The sequence below is a fragment of the Humulus lupulus genome, chromosome X (genome assembly GCF_963169125.1).
Source record: "Humulus lupulus chromosome X, drHumLupu1.1, whole genome shotgun sequence".
Classification (NCBI taxonomy): domain Eukaryota; kingdom Viridiplantae; phylum Streptophyta; class Magnoliopsida; order Rosales; family Cannabaceae; genus Humulus; species Humulus lupulus.
This window is the reverse complement of record NC_084802.1, coordinates 193,054,503-193,080,616: the sequence shown is the minus strand read 5'-3', so window position 1 is coordinate 193,080,616 and position 26,114 is coordinate 193,054,503. Positions and strand designations below refer to the sequence as shown.

Genomic DNA, 26,114 nt, shown 5'->3' with positions numbered 1-26,114 from the left:
GGGCCGAACCACTATAAACTTTTGTGTTCCTTATTATTTCGTCATCATATTCTTTCCAACATGTTTGTCCACATCAAGCATATTTGACTCCGTGTCAATTGGCCAAAATCAGGGTCAACAGTGAGATTGATCAGAGCTTGAGTCTCTGTAATTGTGCATGATCATAATGATGATAGTGTCTGTTAAGTAAGCATGTTGAATGCCCCACATTTGGATATTTGACATATGATATATGCCTGGTTGCATTGCTTACTTGTGAATGGCACTGACTCATTAGTCAGTATCGGCAATGGTGTTGGTATTAACTGTGAAGTTGTGACTTACTAGTCAAGTTCGGTAGTATTACTGAGCACTGGTCGTATGATATTGGCTTAAGAGTCAAGAATGGTTTTAGCGTGTTTAACGCAAGCCGAAAAGATTAGATCTAATCGACATAAGCATTGAATGATTCATCATGAACATTAATACTTGACCGACCTCAAGTTCGATGAAAATTAAATGCGCTTGTCTAGTCTAATGGCTAGTCACTTAGAGTTAGGGCCAAAAGGCCCAGGTGATTGCATCGTCACATGGCTATGGGCTTCAAGCCCTAGTCTGATTATCAGAATCTCAAGTATTAATCACTCATATGGTTTAAGTTAGTGACTTACTAATCAGTCACTCATCTAGTTTAAGTTAGTGAATCACTCATCATTCTCTCATCTAGTTTAAGTTAGTGACTTACTCATCAGTCACTCATCTGATTAGGGCTACACGCCCCTGAATGATTATCAGAATCTCAAAGTGTTAAATCACTTATCCGATTAGGGCTATAAGCCCCAGCATGGTTATCAGAACCTCAAAGTGTTAATCACTCATCTGATTAGGTTTGATTTGATAGTCATCCATACAGGAGGGCAGGATCCACCATCATTATGTGGACTTATTTGCATGCATGAATAGGGCAATAATTGCTAAGCATGCAAATTATGATATAGTAAAATGTTATTACTGTTCATGAGCATATTGAGTTTTCTTGTTGAGCCTCGCTCACGGGTGTTATGTGGTGCAAGTAAAGGCAAAAGAAAGTTGAACCATCCTTGAGTTGGAGAGCTTAGGTGACGATATGTACATATGCGGCTACTCGACCGCCACAACCGAGGGTTTAAAGAGGAACTAGGGTTAAACTATATTTTGTCGCTTAGGTCGGGTGGTTGTAGATATTTTGTTGTAATTAACTTTTAAATTATATTTTTTGGATCCCAATGTATATAGTAAACGTTTTAGTGAAACGTTGTGTCTTAACCAAAAAATTTAACCCTAAACTGCTAATCATACTTAGTTACACGATTATGGTCAAATGACTCAATTAGTGAGTTTAGCACTGTATAAAATGCACACCGTAATGGTTCCTGGGTAGTAGGGCGTTACAACTTCAAACAAGTCTACGTGCCCACCTACCTCTGACATGGTAGCTCACCACCTTCCTCTGTACAGTGTCAACCAATTGGTGGCACTACAACCTATCTATCCCCTTTGCATTTCCCATACACATGAGGACCACTTCCTTTCCACAAAAATGAAATTTGTGAGGCCAAAGTATCCTAGCCAGCCACATCAAATCAAGCATAGAGCTTCCAGCACAAGGAAAAGTGTCATGCATCTCATGTGTGACTCCCACCTAATCGGAGAATTAGCATTAAGCATATTACTTAATTCTTTGTACTAATCCAACTTTCCTGCCTATAAATAGGGTATGGAGGGGTCATTTGTAAAAAAAAAATCCTATTTTTTGATCCACCATTGCTACCTTGGAGCAAGACTATCCTCTGCCTAAGTTGTAAACCTAAAAAGCTTGTGATTCCGTTAAGCCTCCAGCAATACAATTGACTCGTGGACTAGGTCTCATTAACAGTTGAACCACGTAAAAACCCCATTATTTTTCTATTCATGTTTTCTACAAACTTTCCCTCCATTTCTTAGTTAACGAAAACTAGCACCAACAACTACAAAGAGATATAATATAACTATAGATAATTATTTGAAAATAAATAAATTATATATGATATTAATGTACCTAAACTTTTTTTTACTTCTACTTTAGTAATTCTATATATATATATGACAATTCTTCTATAGGGGCTTCACTTTAAGCTCTACCGGTGGGGCTTTCAGTGTTTCTCGACCCGTGAACAGTTTTCGGCACGATTTTTTATGACCGTGTATATTGTAGCTATTTAGAGCATCCTGCAAATTTTCATAAAATTCTGAATAGTTTACAGTACCGAAAACTAGGTTCAAACATGTTGTTTTCCACGCGCATAAAAAAAATTAGTCACGCGTGCAACAACATGTTTGAACTTGGTTTTCGGTAATGTAAACTATTCGGAATTTTCTGAAAATTTGCAGGATGTTCTAAATAGCTACAATATACACGGTCATAAAAAAAATTGCGCCGAAGATTGTTCACTGATCGAGAACACTGAGAGCCCCACCGGTAGAGCTTAAAGTGAAGCTACTATAGGAGAATTCCCTATAATATATATATATATATATATATATATTGAGAGAGAGAGAGAGAGAGAGAAATGTCTAGTTTAGACTTCATGTAAAAAAAAAAGGGCAAAGAAAAAAAATATAAAATTTCAAAGCAAGGTTGGGCAGACGCATTCTATTTACATCCCTTTTTAATCGCTACTTATATGAATTTTTAGTATTTTTGGTACATGGATAAGCTCAAACTCTAACTTTTTTACATGACGGTATATAATATAGTTGAAAGGGATCTCCCGCAAACTTTCAAGAAATTCCGAATAATTTAGAATTCTGAAATCTAGATTTAAGCACTTATTTGATTCTTGATTTTCACTTCCTAAATATCGAGAATTTCTTGAAAATTTGTGGAAATCTCATATAACTACACTATAGACCACCATGTAAAAAAAATTTATAACTTATCCATATAAAAAAAATACTAAAAATATTTATAGACAGCGATTAAAAACAATCATTATCCAATAATTTTCCTATATATAAACCATTTCCTTTGGTTAGCACATGAAGGTGGTTGATGAGAATGTGAAATGGGTTCGCTTTGTCCACTTGAATCAAAATTCGAACTAAACCAATCATTTATCCTTTGATTAATGTAATTATATAGTTTGGTATAGTTTCAATATTGTATTGTTAGCACATCAACACAATATTGTATTGGAAAATCGAATTATTTTACTAATAAACTCCCGCATACTAACTGATTATATTATTATTATTATTATTTTTGTATACCACATCCCATAATCTAACAATAATTACGACCATTCTATTGTCTCAAAGGCTCATTTTTTGCTCCACATTCACGTGTCACAACGAATCTCAAAGTACATATTAAGTCTTAATGGGTCATATGAAAATACATAAAATAACAATGAGGTCTCTTGGTTGGTCGTACATATAATCTTAATTTCCTGGTTGACTAATTATTTTAATAAATATTTTGTTTTTTTCTTCTTATTATCCTATTCCCTCGTAGGAAAGAAGGGAGAGAAGTTAGTAGCCTAGCAATATTGCTTTTTGTTTAGCACCATTGGAGAGAATGTCCGCATTATAAGTGATGCTTTTCTTCATTACTACCAACAACTTGAAAGACACTTTACCAATACCCAACTCAAAATCCAAAATTAAAATAAAAGGAAATAAGATATGCAATTGTCAGTATTACGCACCCAAATCCCCAAAATAGTTTTTTTTTCTCCAAAATATAATATATGAACTAATTATCAAAAGAAAACATACCAATAACAGTATATTCACCTGTCATGATTATGCACTCAAATCCAAAAAAAGAAAAATGTATTTAATCTAATATAATATAGCATACTAATATCAAAAGAAAGCATAATGCATCATTATAATTTATAAACCATCAGAAATCGTTCCTTGAAAAAAAGAAAAAGGTTAAAAGCAAAGAAAAATGAAGAGAAGCAGATGAATGAAAAAGAAAATAAAGAAAGAGAAGGAAGCTTGGAAGAGAAGGCCATTGAAATCGTTGCTATTGCTTAGATTACAAAAAAAGTCAGCAACCTCAGATGTCAGATAGAAGAGAGCTAACGTTCACGTCAAACTAGTCACAATTTAAATTAAATAAATAAATGAAGAATTTTACACCATTTATTACTTTGGAATGGACTTACCACCTCACCCAACTCTGAAAGAATCCCTCTACCAGCAAAAGAAAACAGAGTATTCATCTCTTTTATTTTTATTTTTTATTTTTATCTGTACTGAGAAAAATGCCGACTGACAAAACATAAATGTGCCCATATTGAAGGTGGTGTAGCTGATCAGACGGGAGCGATTATGGCGAAGAGGTCAGATTTTGCTCAGAAACTTTTGGATGATCTTCGTCTCCGAAAGGAGCGAATGTCTACTTCATCACAGACCTCAAACCGTTCCAATTCAATGGCTATTATAGGTAAGTAGTTATATTAGTTAAGTATAGTATTCACACTGCATTGTACAAGTTTATTTTTTATGTTGTAAAGAGTTTTTTTTTTTTTAATCATGATTCATTTGGAATATTATTGTTTAGTGCATGCAATAAATTAACATTATGTTCTTTGAGTATTTATTGCTATATTAAGGATATGGAATTTGTTTAGAGTAATTTAATACTGACTTACTAACATCATCAAGTATGCATTTAAATGGGGAAAAATTGAAAAGATAATAGAGAAGGTCAGTGAGACAGAAAAAGAGAATTTGTATTAAGTAAAGCTTCAATATGTAAATGGTACAGTTAATTATATGTTGATTGGTCAATCATTACAGATGCCTATTCTTATGCCAAGCAAAACTATAGAGGATCCAAAGATGTAAGAACAAACGAAATGGTAAGCACTTATTTATCAATTAGTTGAATTTCAACAAATGAAATGAAATTTTTACTTGGCTTAAAAATGTTAATTATTTTGTGTAGATTGGTTCCAGAGCTGGAAATACTCGATTAAAGTCTAGTGGAGGCAGTAGATCATCCTTGGGCGGAGAATCAGCAAAACAGTTGGTCTCTTATGGAAGAGGCCAAGGCTCAGAGCAATTAGGAGATCTTTCTATGGCTTTGAGATTCGCAATCGAAAATGCTGGAAAACTTGGAAGAACAGATTCATCCACTAGAAGTTCAATGCTTGGATTTCTACAACATATGGGAAGAAGCTCCATGAGCAATGTTGATAGGCATCGACCTTCAACTAGCCAATTACCTGCCTTTTCTTCTGTCCAAATTGAGGAGATATCAAAAGGGGCAATGAAGTTGAACCAAATCCTTAAAGCCTGCTCCAATGGCCTTAACTTTGATAGTTACTCTATTGAAATTGGGAAGGAACTACTCAAAGGCGCCATAGATTTGGAGAACTCACTGAAGATGCTTGTCAACTTGCAGGAAGCTTCTGAGTTCATGGTTAGCACACAAAAGAAGAAGAAAAATCGAATCAAATTGCTCGAGGAAGGTGAGGAAGACGAAGACGAAAGTAATGTGAATATAGCGGAGGAGTGGAAACTAGACCTTCCTAGATTCTCCTTTGACAAGCCCTCAAGGAAAAATATCCAAGAGTTTGGAAGAACTGGCCATAAGCAGAGTCTACCAGCTCTGACTAACTCAACACAACATAGTAACTTCAACCATGAAAACCAGCTGGTGCCTGCCTCAAGATCAAGTTCTCACCATCACAATCGATCAATCAGCTATAGCTCTAATGCCAGAAGACTTTCCACATCATCAGAGCGAAAGAATCACCTGATCTCAGCTGATTCTAAATCAGAAAAGGCAAGGATTCCGAGTGTAATCGCTAAGCTTATGGGATTAGATAAGCTCCCTGAAACTGAGAATTCAACTTCTGCAGCACAGAAAAACTACAGTTCCAAACCAAAAGACGAGAGAGATCAGTCATTTCGAAGAGTGACACAGGAAGAGGAGACTCCTAAGATTGTTGGACACAAGACTAATGGCCCTGAGAATCTTCTACACCCCAAAAAACAAAAAGTGGTAGAAGTTAACAAGACTACCGTTGGTCATAATAGCCCTTCAGTTGTGGTGAACAAAGAGAAAAAGGTTCCTTCTCCTATCAATTTTGAGGTTGTTATGGAAGATGAAAAACCGCCATGGGAAAATTCAAAAGGGAGCAAAGCAATGACAAGATCAGAAAAGGCCATGGCAAGAAAAGATGAGCAGCAAAATGTGGTAGTTCAACACAAACAGAACACAGGCCGAATGGATAATAAAAAACAGTTCTCAAGCAGTCAAAAGAAGTCACAGAACAAGTTAGAATTGCAGCAGCCATTTGTGCCTAGAAAATTAGCATCAGAAGAGAGGGAACATAATGGAAAACAAGTTTTGCAGACAAGAAAACAAAAGGGTAGTACTGGTATTGAAGTTATGGCCAAGATATCGAAACCTGTCCGTGATGGAACAAATTTGCAACAGAAGCAGCCACAGTCGAACCAAGAAAAGCTGAATAAGAAAAGTTTGAAAAAAAGTACTAATGCAGACGAAGTGGTGATAGAAAGAAGTTCGGCTGAATCGAATGTCGTTAAGGGTTGGAACAATCGAAACCCAGACCAGAATTCGTCTCCAAAACTACAAGAACCTGAATCAAGAAAAGAAAAGCCTCGCATTCCACCAGTTATGGATGACAAAGCTGTTCATGTGCCAATCCTACAGAGAGCAAAAGTTGCTAGAGGGCATAATAATGAAGTACTTGGTAGAAGAAGTGGGAGTTTGAACAACCTGACCAGGCCACCAAGACATCAGAGTTCAATTTTAAAAGAAGTCAAATCTAGAAAGGTTGAAAAAATTAGAGACATTAGACCAGAAGAAGCAGAACCACGCATCATCAAGTCTAATAGATCAACCGTGAACAATCAACTGAATGATTTGACCCCAAATTTGCTCAAAGAAGAAGTTGAGAACACATACCCTCTCAATACTTCAAAGGAAGATGACTACAAAAGCTTGCATGAGCCAGAAGAACTTCCATCAAATGACAGCGTAAGTTTCATTTTTACCAATTATGGCTAATTGAATTCTAGCTATGTTTTTGTTCTTCAATCTACCAAACATTAAAGTTACATAATGATATATTATTGGTTGTGATGCAGGATCAAAACGTGATACCGATTACTGAAGAAGATCAAACACCTTTTGGTGAAGATCAAGAGCATAAATGTGGAGGCAATGTTCCAAATGAACTTACTGGTAAGTACAATCTTCTTAACTTCCAAGATTATAACTCCTTTGCCCTCCTCCTGCATATGTTTTGTTGTACTTTCTTATGATCCTTCTGTTCGTAAAATGTTGTTTTAAAAATAAATTGGTGCATAAATTGTGCAGTTATACTGACTCTTGAGCAACGCCTTTTTCCCAAAGTTGAATTGTTATACAATACAGTCTGTCGTTTCCTTGATCTTTGTCGTTTGTTTAGGTCGATTTCGAATATTATGAATATCTTTTTTCTCAATATTTTCGTTTCATGTTTACATTGTTATTTATGTATGCTGCCGCTTACCTTTGTCATCATTTTTGCAGGAGCAGATACAGATAATAAAGAAAAAACCAGGGACATCTCAGTGGAAAAACCAGAATTGAAGCAGGAGAAAATAGTCAAAACTATAATGGAACCACCAAGTAATAAACTATTAATGGAGCCGCTGAGCGAGAGTGAGAACCAGCTTAAGCAGATACTCATTAAGAGTCAACTGTTCCTTAACACAGCAGAGGCTCTGTTCAAGCTCGATATCCCCATTGAAGCTCTTGATAATAGTGATATTAATAGCGGCGGCGGCGGCGGCCATGATTACCAAGACAATATTTATAACGAAGACAGAAAGCTCATATTAGACTGTGGCTATGAGCTGATGAGAAGAAAAGGGAGAAAGCAAGAGGTGGCACTTCATCCTTGTGTGACTGTATCCATAAGTTTGGTGAAGATAACAACCTTTGATTGGCTAGTCAAACAATTGAGTAAGGACTTTGAGAAATTGAGATCCTACGGTAGGAACGGAGTAGATGATTGCGAAGTGGATGAGTATCTGCCTAGGATGTTGGAAAGCGATGTGTTTAACAAAGATCCGTACGTGAATTGCATGTGGGATTTGGGTTGGAATGAAGGCATGTTTGCATTCGTTGAAGTTGACGAGGTTGTAAGAGATGTTGAGAAATATTTGCTCAATGGGGTCTTAGACGATATCACAGGTGATCTTCTCTTACACAATATGAGTGTTCTTAGTTATTGATAAATAAAACTATAAATTAAGTATCAATAATTTGGTTTATTTTGTTACCTATCGAATTTTTGTAAAAACAGCTTGAATGCAACATTTTTATTCTCACATTCATATATATCTCTTCTATATATATGTGTAGATAAAGAAAATGATTGGTTTTAATCGTTTTTTTTTGTTTTTTCCGTTAAAATATTTAACTGTAGATTGTAAATATGACTTAAAATTAAATAAATTAATTAAAATAAAATATTTTGAGATATTTTACAATAATAATTATTTAAAAATAGTAAAATTATATATTTTATAACTTAAATGAAATTTAATTAAACAAAAACTTAATATTATATACAACATATAATATATAATCTTTCTTTTGTTGTCACTGCCAAATTCAAAAACTAGAACAAATATAAACTTAAACGAAAATAAATAAATAAATCAAAATAAGATATTTTTAAGATATTTTATAATAATCTAAATAATTAAATCATATTTATTTACAAATAATAAAGACATCCATATTATTTTTTTATTTTATAAATTTGTGTGATAGTTTATTTTGTATCAAGTGAGTGTAGCACTTTTTCTTCATCAAATTCACCAAAGGATATTGTCAGATACATTAGAAACTAAAAATAATTTATGCATGTGTACTACTGCCTACGTTATGACTTTTTCTTTTCTTATTTTTTTCTATTATTAATTTTGTTTTAAATATTATTGTATTTTATATATATATGTTATGTAGTCATGTAAACATATATATAATAATATTGTGTTTATATGTCATATATGTAGAAATTATTGATATAAATATTTATGTATATTATACAATTATAATTTATTTTATTATATATATTTAAAAAAATAAATTAATTTTTATTAAAATTATGAACAATATTTACAATTTTGCAACTAATTAAATCTGGACTGCACGTTACTTCTACGTATCTTTTATTTGGTTATTTTAAAGGGGGAGAATTAAAGGGTACGTGTTCATATTATGGGGATTGGTGTATACTTTCTCAAAATTTTGGCATTCATAGGCTTGGCTTGGCTTTACTTTTCCTTTTTCCACACCCAAACAATCAGAGTATTAAAAAAATAATTAAAAAAAGATAATCGTGTTTCGAAATGCAACATTGACAAGCAATCTATTCAAAGCTAGATACTTTTTTGGTATTTTAATTTGTATATTATTTTGGGTCGGAGTTGCATGTCTTCCAATCAATTTTTGTCAAATTTGCCGCTCACACAATTTTTATTATTTGCACTCTCGTCTCTTCTTCTCTCTCACTAAAACAAAATTACCATAGGACACCCATTGCCTTGAAAGAATTCACACGCAGCTGCCAGCTTTTCCAGACCATAAATCTCTCTTTAAACGCTCATTTCATCAATTTTTTATATATACTTCTCATCTAAACCCACACCTCAACACCATTAATGCACCCATCAAGTTTTTTTTTTTCTTTATGTTTTAATAATTCAAAATATAATCCAAAACCTAAACCCACATAAATATTCGCTTAAAACACTAATTCATGAATTTCGGAACATTTATGTATAAGAATTTTTAGTTTTTTTTTCTTCTAGATTTAGAGTTTTGAAAAATTACAGATTTTTGATTAAAATCGATGCTTAACGATGGTGTATTGAAAACTTTATTTTATGCAACAAACAAAATATGATTGTAACAATGCTTTAATGATGGTGCCATGAAAACTTTTTTTTTTTTCAAAAAACGATGGTTAATCTATGCTGGTCTAGCAAGAGTCCAATGGAAACTTGATTTTTAAGGCAAAAACGATGCAAAACGTTGGTTTTGCGATGATCTGCGATGAAATTTTATAAGAAATATGGTGAGGCATAATTTTTCACTATAATGTCAGTTAGAGGGATTTTTTTTTTTTTTTTGAATTTTTTTTGTTTAGATCTACACGTTTACAATATGTTGAACCCAAAATTTTGATTATTTAAGTATAATCTTCATTATGGTCTCATGAAGATAGATCTCGGAATTTTTTTTTTTTTTTTTGGTACACTCCAAATTTAAGATTCTACACATTCTAAACATGTAAATATAAAAAAAAAATACCAAAACTAAAAAAAATAACCTTAAACTTACATCTGAGTGAAAAGTTATGTCTCACCAAAGTTCTTATCAAATTTCTTTGCAAAAGTATTATTTTGCATTGATTTAACATCATTTTTTGCATAAAAATCAAATTTTATTGGCACCATCATTAAAACATCGTTAAGCATCATTTTTTTTGCCTAAAAATCACGTTTTCATGGCATCGTCATTAAAGCATCATTCTTTGCCTAAAAACTTCATGGCACCATCGCTAGACCATCATTAAGCATCAATTTTGATCGAAGATCTGCAATTTTCAGAGTTTCAGATTTGGAAAAAAAAAATGCAAACAAAACCAAAAAGATCTTATACATAAGTGTTTGAAATTCATGAATTATTGTCTTAAGAGAATATTTTCTTGAGTTTAAGCTTTGATTCATTAAAAACAAGAAGAAAACCCTTTAAAAAAAACATGGATAGGGGATGGGTGGTTCTATGGATCGAGAACGTGCCAATGTTGTTAATGGCATCTATGAAGTTTTTTTTATGGGTGGTGTGGTGTGTTGTGTGTTGTCGTGGGTAGAGAGAAAGAGAAAGGAGAGAGAGTGAGAGAAAAGATGAAGAAGATAGTTTGGGAGAGAGAAATGGAACTTTGAATTAGAAGGGCAATTTTGCCCATTTTGTAATGAAAGGCATATTTTGCCTATAATTATCAAACTTGGCATATTGTTTTAATTATGAGTATTAGAAAGCATAAAGCCTCATATTCTCAATATATATTAATAGAGCATTGTTATAAGTAGGGGTGTGCACGGTGTGGTTTGGGCGGTTTGAACACTTTTTAATACATCATGCCACAAGTGCGGTGTAGTAGCTAGAACACACCATGCGATGTGATTTGGTTGCACCAAACCGACCAAACCAAACCATTTTTTGCGGTATCGTTTGGGTGGTTTTCCACAGTGTAAGTGTGTTAAAAAATATGTCATAACAAAATTTAAAATTAAAAAAAATACTAAATCCTTAATTTAAAACAAATCCTTAATAAGTTCTAAACAACATCACAAGTTATCAATTAAGTTCAAAACAACATAAAAAAAAAATACAAGTCTCCCATGAACTTCTTTTCAAAACCCTTATGGAACTTAAGTTCAAAACATCACAAGTTATAATAAACTTCTTTTCACTCCACTAAACTACCATCATGGAAGAAACCCTCTTGATTCACTTCACCTAATCAAGGGATACAACTTCATATTTGTAAGTATACGGTGCGGTGCGGTGCAAACCAAAATTTCTCACCGCCAAACCGCACACCGCACCGCACCGCACGGTTTAGCTAAGATACAAACCATACTGAACCATTACACTTTTGACACCACAGTTTGCGGTGTAGTGTGGTGCGGTGCGGTCGGTCGTCATGGTTTGTCGGTTTAGATGCTCACCTATAATGCCCCGAATTTCCTAATAGGGTTTAGGACCTTGATTAGGAGGTCGGGAGGGCCATAATTGAATTATGATGCTATTTAATGATTATATGCATGTTTATGTGAATTATATTATTATATGATGATAAATGCATGCATATGGGTGTATTTATAATGATATGGGTATTTTGGTAATTTTGCCGCTATGGGCATAATTGTGTATTTTGGGTGGATGTTTGTGATTAATTAATATAGCCACACTTCAAGGTGGATTAGTTCGAGCTAGGCGGCATGAGACGATCATGGAATGCAAGTGCTCGATCTAGTCATAAAGGGTTTAAGTCCGGGGCTCGGGGTGAGTCTCGGGGTCATTTCGATGATTAGAACATTACCGGGAATCAAAGGGTAATGGGATATGATTTATTAGCATTTGAGAATATTGAGTGTTATACCCAAAAAATAGGAGAATGCATCCTAGAAGGCTAAGGAGAATGCATTCTAGGAGAACAAAGGGGAGTGGTCCTAGGAGACCCCAAGGAGGATGTGGTCCTAGGAGACCCCAAGAGAGTGGTCTTAGGAGACCCCAAGGAGAAAGTGGTCCTAGGAGACCCCAAGGGTGTGTTTGAGGTAAGCCTCCCAAGGTTTCCTAAGTGTTGGCTCGAACGTGTCCAAGGTAAGTAGATAAGGAGGAGGAGTCCCATGCAAGCCAAGAATGGAGACTTAGATTTTGCCAAGGAGAGCCTACACAATGTCCGATCGGACATAGTTGGGAGATGCTAAAGGGGAGTGCCTCAGGCTTGTCCAAGGAGAGATGTCAAGGAGGATGCCTTGGACCACCTTGGTCCAAGGAGAAGGCAAGAGGAGGATGCCTCGGACCACCTTGGTCCGAGGAAAAGGCCACAAGGTCCGATCGGACCTTGATTGGAGAAGGTATGCTCGGACTTGTCCGAGGTGAGAAGCAAGGGTGTTGCCTCGGACCACCTTGGTCCAAGGAGAGCCAAGTTTGTATCACCTTGATCCAAGGAAAGCTTGAAGGAGTAATCAACATGCATGTGAGACTATGTCAAAGTCCCCAGAGCGACTCTAGCAAGAATTGGTCTAGGCACCCGGGAATCTCTCATTCCTCACTCAAATTGAGGAATTAGTTGTATTTTAAATATTTCTTGTAATATAAATATAAGATGAATAATAAAATATCCCTATCTAAAGGGGATATCAGTTGAGTATCCCAGGCCTATAAATAGAGGGCTTATGGGATTAGAGAGGGGCTTCTTTCTGCTTCTTCTTTCTAGAGAGAGAAAATTGGGTCTGTGTATTCTAGAGAGAGAAAGTGCTGATATTTGAGAGAACTCTTGTATTTTCACAATCTGTACTGAAGAAACTCAGTTGGCTCAGTCCATCTGATCTTGAGTATAGATCTATAAATCACAACTCTAAGTGGATTAGGCTATTACCGACAATCGGGGCTGAACCACTATAAAAATCTCTTGTGTGTTATTTACTTTTCTTGTTTATACCGTCTGTTGTCGTTTACATTCTCTTGAAGGTTCGTCGTATTTGACGTTCTCACGTCGTTGGCTAAAAAGACAGTCAACATTAAGAATAGCGGGAATTGGAGAGCGTTAATTATAATTAACGTGATAAGCGGGAAAGGGCGGTTTTACCCTCGGGAGACTTTAGAAACCTTTATTTGACCTAGGGGAAAAATGGTCTTTTCACCCCTAAGATTTATATGACTCAAGGCTGTAGAAAATACAGGACAAAAACAGAGCCTCATCATCCCTATCTCTCTCCCTCACCCGTGTACCATTTTCCTTCTTTCTCTCTTTGGAATTTTGAAGCCAATTTGAAGGGACAAGCTAGGAGAGCAAGGCTTGAGGACTTAGGACTTTGGTTCATTCAGTAAGGGGCGCCTAAAGCAAGCTTGAGGTAAGTTCCAGCCATTAATTTTATGGTATACTCTGTTTTAGGCTTTAGTTTTCAACTTGTGAATTCTTTGTGGAAAGTGGGGATTGATGGAAGTTTTGATTGATGTTTACCTTGGGTTTTGATGAGGGTTTGATATAGATGATGTTTGGGGGTTGGAGTGAGTGTTTGAATGAGGTTTGGGACTGGTTTGGAAGTTTGGTTTCGAGGAAAAACGCAGGGGAAGAAAACAGGTTCTTGCTGTTTTGTATAAAGGGTCGTGGCATGGCTATGGTGAGCTGCGGCTTGCGTTGCCTTCTGGGGGAGATGCGCCTCTGTCTGAGGGTGAACCACGGCATGGATAGGGAGGGTCGCGGCCCATAAGGGCATTTTTGGCCAGAAATGGGTTTTTGACTTAGGGATGCTAGCTTTAGGCCTCGGGTCGATCCTACTACCCGGTTAAGTGTGGATTGATGTCCCGGAGGATAGATATTGGTTTGGGAACCTATGTTGATCATTTTTATTAATGGTGTCCCGTATTTGGTTATGACTAGGTGACCGCTAAAGGACTAAAAGTTGATCGTTCTCAAGGGTCGTTCTTCTAATCATTCTAGCTCGAATCTGAGGTAAGAAAACTGCACCCTGTGTATATGTGACATGCATGGTTATTCATGATGCATGTTGGTTGATTATTAAATGTGACATGCATGGCTATTATTGATGCATGTTGGATTGTTAAATATAATGCATGTGATGCACGAGAAACATGTGATTAGGACATGCTTTGTGTACTGAGTATGATATCGTTCAGAGCTTGAGCCTCTGTGTTTGTGCATGGTCCTAATTGTACTAATACATGTTAAGTAAGCATGCTGAATACCTTGTTTATGGATATTGGACATGTGATATATGTTTGGTGGCATGGCTTACTTGTGTATGGCACTGACTTATTAGTCAGAATCGGCAATGGTGTCAGATCCGTCTGTGAGGCTGTGACTTATTAGTTAAGCTCACAACGGGTTTAGCACTGGTCGTGTTTCACTGACCTGAGGGTCAGAAACGGCATAAGCGTCGAGGACACAGGGCCGAATGAAGATTAGATCTAATCGATATCAGAATTGAATGGCTCTATGGCATTAATGCTGGACCGACCCTAAAGTCGATGAACTTATAAGCGCTTGGTTAGTCTGAGACTAGTTACTGAGAGCCAGAGCATAGGGCCCCGGTGACTGTCTGTCACATGGCTAGGGAACGTTGTTCCACAGTTACGACTCTAGAGTCGGGATGGAAGGTTATGTTGGTGACTAATCACCATGCACCTATCCTGTTGAAGCTAGTGAGATGCTCACTCATTTGTTAAGCCTTGGTGATCCTATCATCACATGGCTAAAGGGTGTTGTTCCCATATTTGTGACTTTTCGTGATAGTCACCTATTTGTTTGGACTGTTGGTCCTGATTAAGTAATACAACCACTGTTGATATTATATCATGTTATATTGTGTTTGCTTGCTGGGCTTCGGCTCCCGGGTGCTATGTGGTGCAAGTAAAGGCAAAAGAAAGCTGGACCATCCTTGAGTTGGAGAGCTTAGGTGATGACGTGTACATATGTAGCTGCTCGTCTGCCACGGCCGAGGTTGAGAAGGAACTAGGGTTAAACCATGTTTTGCCGCATAGAACGGCCTGTTGTAAATATTTTCTTGTAGTAGACTCTGAAATTATAATTTTGGGATCCCAACATATATATTAAACGTTCTAATGAAACGTTACATCTTATCCAAAGTTTTAATCCCTAAACCGCTAATCATACTTAGTTACACAATTTTGGCCAAATGACTCGATTAGCGAGTTTAGCACTGTTTACAAGGCACACCGTAACAGTCCCTGGAGTTGGGGCGTTACATCACCCCTAGTTATAAGGCACTCTAAGGTGTCCAACACCTTATGACGTGGCATGTCATTATTGGTGCGATTTAGTATATCAGGTCCTATTAATTTAATTGAAATATGTGGGACCCAATATTAACTTGCATCAATAGTGATATAAGGTGTTGAACACCCTAAGATGCTCTTTACCATTTCTCTAATATAACATTATGAAATAAAGGTACTTAAGTTATGCATTAAAAGTTGAAAAGGGAAATGGTGAACTTGGAGTTTATTTCTTTATAAGCATATCTATAATCTATAACATATATAAAACAATGAAGTTGTTACACCCAGATTTCGAGAATGGAGATTTTGATCTCGAAACTCACCTCGTAAGGTGTAAGCTCGAGATGAGCAAATTCGTCATCAACATTAATGAGAAAGTCAAGGACAGTCTCGCTAAGCAGTAAATGAGATCGGAATTGGTGAGCTCAGAAACTACGTGGTCTCGGAGGAGTTCCGAGGTTATAAGTCAGGCTCGAAGTCACAATAACAATAGTTCAACACTTGTATAAATCTCCTACCATCAGACAAGACAGTTCGAGCTCAAGCGTTGTGAGGTCGGAGAGGATGATTTCGACAACATTACTTGTTGAGAACATAGGCGAACCGAGGTTTCGAGCTCGCAATGGGTGAACGGTCTCGAAGGCATGTGAGCCTAGTGTCCAAGCTCGTAAGTTGTATGTGAAGATGTTTATTGTTGTAAAATCCCTATGTTTAAGGGATCAGATGTAATCTGTTATTAAATCCCAAATATCATGGGATATATACGCGTACGTAGTAACTATATGCATTTAATTGCATTTATTTAATTTATTTGTATAATAACTCCCCAAAATATATGGGAAGATATTCGGTGAACCACTCTATAAATAGAGTGGAACAATTCATTTGTAAGGACGGAGAAATTTGTATTGGGGAAGACTCTGCATAATTGCTTCCAGAAAGTTTTAAGAGAATTTCAACAAGTGAATACCACAGACTCATGGACTAGGCAGATTTTAACTGCTGATCCACGTAAAAAATCGTGTCCATATTGTTTGTTTCCTCTGGTATTTTTGTTTAATTGTTCTTCATTTCTAAGTTGATGAAAAACGGCGTCAACAGTTTGGTGCTTTCATTGAGAGCTATTAAACAAGACGTGAGCCTTTTTAATCAGAAAGTCTCATGAATCATTAATGGCCGCTGCAAGTAACCCCAGTACTGGTGAGTGAACATTGCCCCAGATACCTAAGGAGCGGACTCCTCATGCTAAAGATTACCTCCGACAGCCTAGAAAGCAACCCATGGTGGATCCAGATCCTGAAGAAAAGAGTGATTCGTCCAACTCTCAGGGGCCACCTGGCCCCAGGCCTGACGAGGATATGTATTACAATCCTGAAAGATAGGTTCCAATTGTGGAACTTGAAAATTGCCAACTGTGAAAACAGTTGGCAGAGGTAAAAAAACGCAACGAAGAATTAGCCAGACAGGCTGCTAACGCCCAAGCACCTCCCCGAAGCAACCTATTAATAATTAAAGAAATTATTGAAGAAGAAAAAAATTATCTATTTGATATTTATCATAACCAGGTGAAATAATTCTTATTTCAACAACTATTATATCGAAATAAGCCTTTTAAGAATTAGAAAACTTATTAAACAAACGTGTTCCAATATGTAATAATTATACTAATTAATACTGTGATTGTTTTGACAAAAAAACCATTGCATATTTCGTACAGTAAAACTTCTATTTGATATAAAAATCAACCCTTATAAAAAGAATAATGAAATAGAATGAGTACTCATGTTTTGTCTTGACTAGGATTTTATTTTCTAATCATTTTGTTATTGCAATTAACACCAAGTAGATCATGATATAAGATCAAAATATTCTCATATATATGCATATATACATATATACGTGTAACACCCTGAATAGCCAGGACCGCTACACTGTGTACATTTAAAGGTGCAAGACTTACTAATCAAGTCAATAATTTGAAAACATGTCACTAAACATGTAAGAGTTAGGGTTAAAAAGGGTTTTGGTCTTAAAAGACTCATTTTATATAATTAAACTGTTATACACATGGGATCCCAAAAAAATAGAGTTAAAAGTTGATTTACTGACTTCCAAAAGTACATAAGCAATGGCAAGCCATACTAAGGCAAAATAGACAATTTATGGGTCTCGCGTCCCTGCCTAAACCTCAACCGTGGCGGCCGAGCAGCTGGCCATGTACATTCCACTCGTTGAGTTCTCCAATCAAGGCTGATCCAACTTGCCATTGCCTTTACCTACACCACGTAGCACCCATGATCCAAGGCCTAGCAAGAAAACATGAAATGCAACACAATCGATAATATCAAACAGTAAAATTCACTAAGCATGAACTCTCATCAAATAATCCACACCAATAACACTCAGCATATAATCAGAGGTAAAAATACAACCAAACACTTATAACATTCATATCACATAATAATCAGGGCCGACAACTTAGGCGGCACCCTCTGTTTATCCCACTGACTCCGGCCCACTTAAACCGAGCTCGGTGCATATTAAGCTGTCCTCGGCTACCAGTGGCCGAGCCGCGCCCTGTGCGCTAGTGTAACCCTTGGCACCCTTAGGCAATTGGTTCACTAAATTGCTTGCATGGCATAATACCATCTTTTCAAGCGTTCACGATAGGGAACCCTTAGTCCCGTCACATATATTCAACCAGGTGCAGTTTTCTTACCTTTAGTTCTTTATGGTTTTGGAATTACGAGCAACGCCCCTCAAGCACGATCCGTTCCCGAGCCTAAGCCTTTATCACCTAGTCACAACCAAAGTATAGGGCCTCATTAATACTCAAGTTAGGGTTTCCGGTTATAAAACTACCTTCCGGGAATCCAAATTCCACCAAGCACGGTGGTGAAATTGATCCCGAGCATTCTAGACCACATTCCCATGCCTAAAATCCTCAAAAGTTCAAGCGCACAGCTAAGGGCTGCGACCCTTGAAGCTTAGTCGCGGCCCTAGCCTCAAACAGAACCAAGGACCACTATGGGCAAAGACACGCGTCGCGGCCCTTGCATGGGCGCCACGACGCTCACCCCTGGGCGAGCCTCCTTGGCTCATTTTCAACCTAGGGCCGCAGCGCTCTAGAACAGAGTCGCGGCCCTTCCCTTCGAGCCCAGAAAACCCATCATTTCAAAGCTCAAAACCTCAGCCAAAACCACCCCTAAGCTCCCTACTTCATCACCCAACATTACCAAAACTCATAGACCAACTTAAGCCACACAATTCAATAGAAAATTCAACCTAAAACTCATAGAAATCACACACTTGATTCCTGAAACTTCAAGAACATAAACACTCAAACTAACCAGTTAAAAACCCAAACTCAAACCACTAATTCATGAATTAAAGCTTACCTCTTCAGTTGGATCCTTTCTTTGTTCAAAACCCAGCTAGTTCCCAAAGCTTTCCAGCTCAAATTCCACCCTAAACATCAATGGTACAAGCACCTCAATACTCAGCTGAAAACTCAAGGTTAAACTTCAGAAAACATAGGGTTTAATCCTTACCTTAGCTTTGATTTGTTTCCCCTGAGTAAGTCTTGAGCTAAGCCTCATAAATCCCCCTCAATTTCCCAGCAATTTCCCCTAATTTTCCCTGTTTTGCTTCTGTGATTTTCTCTAGTTTGCTTTCCTTTATTTTTCCTTAAGAGAGAGAGAGAGTTGAATGAATAGCTGAGGGGAAATTAAGGTTGGTTTAATTTCCTTCTACGGGTTTCATAAATTTTTTCTTACAAATTAAGTTAATCCCAAGGCTCGGGGTGCCGGAACCGTCCCCGAGGCCAAAACGGTAAAATCCCTCAATATTCTCGCCTAGACATCCTAACCTCAAATATATCTCCATATATTTATTTTCATGACCCGATAGCCTAAATCACTACCCGATGCTTAAAATACCCCTGACTTGTCCAAAGTCAATTATTAAATCCTGTTGTGACTTTTCCCGCTATCTAGTTCTAGGATCGCCTTGAGTCGTGCTCTGCAGACCTACCCACATTATAATATGGTTCTCACATATATCACATATTGATTCCATATTATCACGTAATATCATCAATTATCATATACACACTATTGATCACATAATTACACATTTAAATCAATAATATTCACTCTAATCTCATCTATGCCCTCCCGGCACACTAATCAAAGCCCTTAAGCCTTATTAGCGAATTTGGGTCGTTACAATACGTATATATACTAACACGATTTTTACATATATTATATACATACTAACAACTATATATACATATATTTTACATATATACTAACAAATATATATATACAAATACATATATATACATATACCTGCGAGTCTGCGACTGTGTGACTGTGTGCTCCGACCGACTGGTGTGGTGGAGTGGAGTGTGACTATGTGAGTGAGTTGTTGGCGTGCACCGTAGAGAAACAAAGAGCCTCTCGGTTTGTGCATGCGGCTGGCTAAGAAAGGAGAAGACTCTGCGTGCACCGTAGAGACCAAGAACTTCGACTAAGAACACCGTAGAGACCAAGAACTTCCTCACGAGACCGAGAGTTGGAGTCTGGAGAGAGACTGAGTTTGAGAGAGATAGTTAGTGAGAGAGAATGGAGAGAGAGGAGAGGAAGGAGACTCCTTTGGTGGTGGTGTCGTATGTGCATGCGGCGGCTGGCTGAGAGAGAAAGGAGAAGACTCTTTTGTGTTTAGGGTTTTAGTGTATAAAATAATATATATTATATACAGGGGTGAGGGTCGGCTATAATGGGTTGGGTTGGATTAGTATATCACTGGCCCATTTCCGAATCGTTGCCTATCGGGCTGAAATTTTTTCTACCAAATAAGATTCGGCTTGGTAAGACTTGGCCCATTTCAGCCCATTTTTGGTGTGGGTTGGGTTGGGTTGGGTTGTCGGCCCACTACTATTTATGTGCAACCCTAGCCGCGACCAAGCTTATCCCAAGCCGCGGCTAGAGAGGCTGAAAGGTTTTTCCAAATTTCGGTTTTATCCAATTTGGAACGTTTCCAACAACCAAGTAACTCTCAAATCTCTATTTTAATTCCATAAAACATCTAATTAAACATTGGTAACAGCCATGGGGGTTGGTGGAATTTGAAATTCAAAGGGTGTCTCTAAACTCTATAAATAGGAGCCTATTGCTCACTTGTAAGACACAATTTTTCTATCCACTAGAGTACTTGGCTAGAAAACACCTAGAGGCTTGATAATTCCATAGAGCTATTTCCAAATTGTGAGAGTTCTCTCAGTGCTTGAGTTAGGGGGAAATAAGCTTTTGGACAAAGGTTTCAAACCTTATTTAAATTGGTGATCCACAATGCTCTTCACTTTAGTGGTGTGAGTGGGAGTATTCTTTCTTCTTGTTCTTGTTTTTATTTTTTATTATTGCTTTTTCATCTTACTCTTCTTTCCTATTTACTTGTATTTCTTGTTTAGAGTTGTAATATTTTATTTCCTTTGCTACAAACACTATTACTTTATTTGTAACTTTTGCTTAGAGTTGTATTCTTCTATTCTTCTCTTCTACTTCTTTTATTCTATTTGTAATTTTTAATCATAGAGTTGTAATATTATTTAATCAATACTTGTTTATTTGTATTATTTTGCTTAGAGTTGTAAGGGTTTTTACCATTTCTATTGAGGCAATTTACTTTTTCCTAACAATAGAGGCGGCGATATGTGGCCTAGTTTTAATCCAAAAGTGTCAAATAGCACAATAATATGAAGACAACAATAATGATTTCCGAGTTATCTTAAGCTATGTTTGTCTAAAAGTGCAAAAATAAAAATGCAGCATTGTACTTTCGCAGTGATCGAGCAGAAGCAGCTATATATAACATTATAGTGTCCATTGTCCAGTAAAATAGTGAGAATTTACATCTATTTGAACTTTGAACTATAGTCAGTCCCTAGCCAAGCTAATCCGTGTGTTGGGGTTTAAAGCATTAGCTTTGTACAAAAGTATGTTATTAGGACTAATATGAGCTAAAAGAAGTAGACTATTCATTAATTAATTAATTAATGCTGGAATAAGTGGGTGAGAAAGCTAAAAAACTCTTAAGTTGGAATATGTGAAATTTTCTTTTTGGACTGTTATTCTAAAGATTGCTTGCGCACCAGTTAATCAATTATACCCACAATCCTTATAAAGTTTGTCCAACTTTATGCGATTGTTTCAAAAAGTAACCAATATTCTACAATTATTTGAGAAGCTTTTTATTTTTATAGTTATTTAAAAAAATTAACAACTATTATTGTTCAAATGCTTTGCTTTATGTATTGCCTACTGTAATGCTTTTTTTGGTCTGTCCTCGAAATATGTTTTCATGTTCTTCTATGAGAAGGGATGCTGTTTCTTAGTTGGTAAGTAAAATCTTGTGGTTTGGCTTATTGAAACTGCTCGAGGTTCATAGATCTACTTTTATTATTAATAATAATAATAATAATCATCCTTTATTCAAACATAAACTAGGTACGAAACCATATGCCTTTTTCATCTAAAAATAGATAAATAAATACCCACTAAAAATACAAGAGGTTACGTATATTGGCCTTTTTAGAAATCAATGCGAATTTTTGGTTTGGTGCAGAAACATATGGTATTTTAGTTTGATGAAATTGAGTAAATAAATAAGTTTTGCAATTTAGTGACATGAAAGCCAGGAGGAAACATGGGATCCCGTAATAGCTCAATTCAATAGATCCATCCGACTCACATGCCAAATAATGCCTCAAACCGACAACTCATCAATTCGTCTTCATCCAAAGTCCACAACGGCTCGTAACGGTCATAATTAAAGGGCATTTACGTCAATTTAAACAAGTAAATTTTTATTGGATTGATACTTTCTACTTCCAAGTTTATATAACCACTTCTCACGTCACACTAACCTAAAGTTTTCTAAATTAAGAACCAAAATACCATTTGGTTTCTCAGAAGGGATTAAAAAAAAAACGCACTACGCGTCGCATCCACGCAACACTTACTTACAGCTTCCAGTTTTGATTTCATAAAGCTTACTGCTTTTAACTTTTTATATAAAAAGATACTACATTAATATTACTATAAGCTTTTTTCCCAAAGTAACTTTACGGTTTTGCCCCCCTAGCCTCTTCCTTTTCCCTCTATATTTTTTCTTGCACCCTCAACCAGAAACTCTCAGATACTTGGTGAGAGAATAACACACAGTCTTCTTGATTCAGCAACCATGGCGATGGTGATCACACTCCCTTGTGCCACTACAGCTTTGTTATTCGCTAGTCTCTTGCTCACCTTTAATCTTGCAAGTAAGTTTTCAATTCAGTTGATTCTTTCTGAAATTGGGTTCCTCTGTTCTTTTGTTGCAAGAAACAGGGGAGCTTAAGTTTTACTGGTTAATTATTTTTATGCTATGATTTTCTTGGATTGGGTTTGTGTTTGGTATCCAAGAAAAAGTAAGGGGAGGAAGAAGGAGAGCAATAAATATGAATTATTTTTAAATTGAAAACTGATTAAAACCGTTATGATGCAGAATCTCAATCGTTCATCGGCATAAACTACGGCCAAGTTGCCGACAACCTTCCGCCGCCGTCAGCCACAGCGAAGCTACTCCAATCGACATCGATTGAGAAGGTCCGATTATATGGATCGGACCCGGCTATTATCAAAGCCCTTGCGAACACCGGCATCGGAATTGTCATTGGTGCTGCTAACGGCGATATTCCGGCACTTGCTTCCGATCCCAACTTCGCTAAAAGTTGGGTTAACTCAAATGTCGCTCCTTTCTATCCATCCAGCAAGATTATCTTGATCACCGTCGGCAACGAGGTCATGACCTCCGGTGACCAGAACCTGGTGAACCAGCTCGTTCCGGCGGTGCAGAATGTCCAAAATGCCCTCGATTCCGTATCATTGGGCGGGAAAGTCAAGGTCTCGACCGTTCATTCCATGGCGGTGCTCCGGCAATCAGAACCTCCGTCCTCCGGAAGCTTCCACCCGGACTATATTCAGGCGTTAAAAGGTCTCTTATCCTTCAATAACGCCACCGGTTCGCCGTTCGCGATCAACCCATACCCGTATTTCGCTTACCGGGACGACCCAAGACCCGAAACGCTGGCGTTTTGTCTCTTTCAACCCAACGCTGGGCGTTACGATTCCAACACAAAGATCACGTACATGAACATGTTTGATGCCCAGGTGAGTTTTCTTGCGTTCTTGATTCTCGAATGAAAAAACTGAGGCCCAGTTCAAGGCAAGCTTACATGACTAATGATCATTAACATTCGTCTTGTTCAGGTGGATGCCATCCGATCTGCATTGAACTCATTGGGGTTCAAGAACGTGGAGATCGTAGTTGCAGAGACCGGCTGGCCCTACAAAGGAGATAGCAACGAGGTTGGCCCAAGTGAGGAGAACGCCAAAGCCTATAACGGAAACCTGATTGCCCACCTCCGTTCCATGGTCGGAACCCCATTGATGCCGGGGAAATCAGTCGATACGTACCTGTTTGCTCTGTACGACGAGGACTTGAAACCAGGCCCGGGTTCCGAGCGTGCTTTTGGTCTATTCAAGCCCGATCTTTCCATGACTTACGACGTAGGCCTTTCTAAAAGCAGCAGCCAGGTCAGTACAATGTACAGGTGTTACAACTGACAATGCATACAAAAGCCTATATTCATTGGCGTTTCTGTTAAAAATAACTGTCGTTTTTCTCAGAGCCCATCGTCACCGAAGACCCCAGTGACTCCATCGTCACCGAAAACCCCAGTGACTCCATCATCACCATCACCATCACCGAAGGCAAAAAAGACTGTTTGGTGTGTTCCAAAAGCGGGAGTTTCAGATGCCCAATTACAGGCAAACATAGATTATGTTTGTGGACATGGATTTGACTGTAGTCCAATTCAACCGGGCGGTGCTTGTTTTGAGCCCAATACTGTGGCGTCCCACGCTGCTTACGCCATGAATATCCTTTACCAAACAGCTGGTCACGATCCATGGAATTGTGATTTCTCCCAAACAGCCACTCTCTCCTCCAATAATCCCAGTGAGTGCTATAATTTTAAATTCAATTATGTTTTTTGGATAAGCATGTGTAACATTAGTGTATGTGATCTTCAATTAATAATACTTCTTTGGCTTTGCAGGCTACAATGGCTGCACCTACCCTGGTGGCAGTACCTGAATTTAATATCTAAAGCATAAACGAATAAAAGGTTGTTTTTGTTTGTGTTGTTGTTATTGTGTTGAAGAAGGAAGAAGTAGTTGTTTTACTCTAAATATGGGGTTTGTGAAAAGTAATTATATACTTGATTGAAGTTAGGTAGCAAAGCTCTAATATAGTAAAGGCTTTCGTAATCGTATATATATAGATGTATATGTAACTGTACAAGGGAGACTGGAGAAAGTGTATCATGTATTGGATTTTAATGGTTGAAATTCTACTATCATAAAAAATTTAAATCTTCGTGGGAATTATTATCTTTCTATAATGGCATGTAATTTTGTATATTAAGTTGATGTAAAAGAGTTGGCTGTTCATTTATGAGTTGCATGCCACTTTAATTTTTTTTTTTTTTCATTTTCATTAATAACATAAACGCAATGACTTTGAAAGCCGACCCTGCAAATCAGTTCTGAAAGGAAAATAGAAGGATCTAAACTACATCGTTTAGTTGAGGTATCATTCTATTTTCGTTGATCCCGATTTTCCGGTAACGAGCCGTTCCAATTCTTCAGATTTACAAATTAAAAAAATTGTAACAAACTAAAATTATTAAGGGGGCGATCAAGAGAAATAAGAGAGAAAAATGTTGAATAATATGGCGACAAGAGAGAGGGAGAGAGATGGCGATGAAGAGCTCCTCCTCATACCAGTTGGTGGAGAAGTCCCTGGAAATGGAGGAGCCTCCAAGGCCTTGTTCCCATCGCCCTGTCTACCTCCTCCCATTTCCCATCATCACTCTGGCCGAGAGGTTTCTTCTGCTTCTTTCTTTTAATTTTGTAGATGTACGTTTGCATACATTGCTTAAAAGTCAAATGTGAAGACAAAACTATGAGAATCCTCCTATTGAATTTAACAGTGCCGTTGTTCAACATTATCGAAGTCTTCTTTTTTGTGAGCATACATATACATGTTAAGCATTTTCGTTTGTAGGCATTTTCTAAAGTCATTCACAGCTGGGCTTGGAAGAAGTATATGACAGGATGGTGAGCTCTTTTCTGTGCCACCACTCTTCATATGACAAAACTGACTATAGTTTTGTATCTCTCTCTCTCTCACTCACTCTCGTAGCTCGTTTTATACTTTATAGGACGTAAAGGCAATATCATGTGATAATGTAGTAGAAAGTTCATGAAGACGTCTTCTGAAAATTCTGAACCTTCTTGCAGTGTCATACTTCTTCCATTGGCTATCACATTCTATGTAACATGGGGTTTCATCCACTTTGTCGATGGTTTCTTCTCTCCAATCTACATTGAACTGGGGATCAATATTTTGG

At 37.2% G+C, this 26,114-nt stretch overlaps 2 protein-coding genes across 2 annotated transcripts; both read left to right on the top strand.

Annotated features, from left to right (window-relative positions):
* The first annotated feature begins 3,645 nt into the window (after positions 1 to 3,645).
* On the top strand, positions 3,646 to 8,386 carry LOC133804302 (uncharacterized). The gene is made up of 6 exons (XM_062242464.1): positions 3,646 to 4,221; positions 4,310 to 4,453; positions 4,810 to 4,871; positions 4,958 to 7,021; positions 7,132 to 7,228; positions 7,559 to 8,386. The coding sequence occupies exons 2-6, from the start codon at positions 4,339 to 4,341 to the stop codon at positions 8,263 to 8,265; spliced, it is 3,045 nt and encodes a 1,014-aa protein (XP_062098448.1). The 5' UTR covers positions 3,646 to 4,221; positions 4,310 to 4,338; the 3' UTR covers positions 8,266 to 8,386.
* Positions 8,387 to 22,701: 14,315 nt separating this feature from the next.
* LOC133803421 (glucan endo-1,3-beta-glucosidase 7-like) lies at positions 22,702 to 25,141 on the top strand. Its single transcript, XM_062241465.1, has 5 exons — positions 22,702 to 22,919; positions 23,144 to 23,808; positions 23,908 to 24,234; positions 24,328 to 24,658; positions 24,759 to 25,141. The coding sequence occupies exons 1-5, from the start codon at positions 22,841 to 22,843 to the stop codon at positions 24,794 to 24,796; spliced, it is 1,440 nt and encodes a 479-aa protein (XP_062097449.1). The 5' UTR covers positions 22,702 to 22,840; the 3' UTR covers positions 24,797 to 25,141.
* Positions 25,142 to 26,114: the final 973 nt, after the last annotated feature.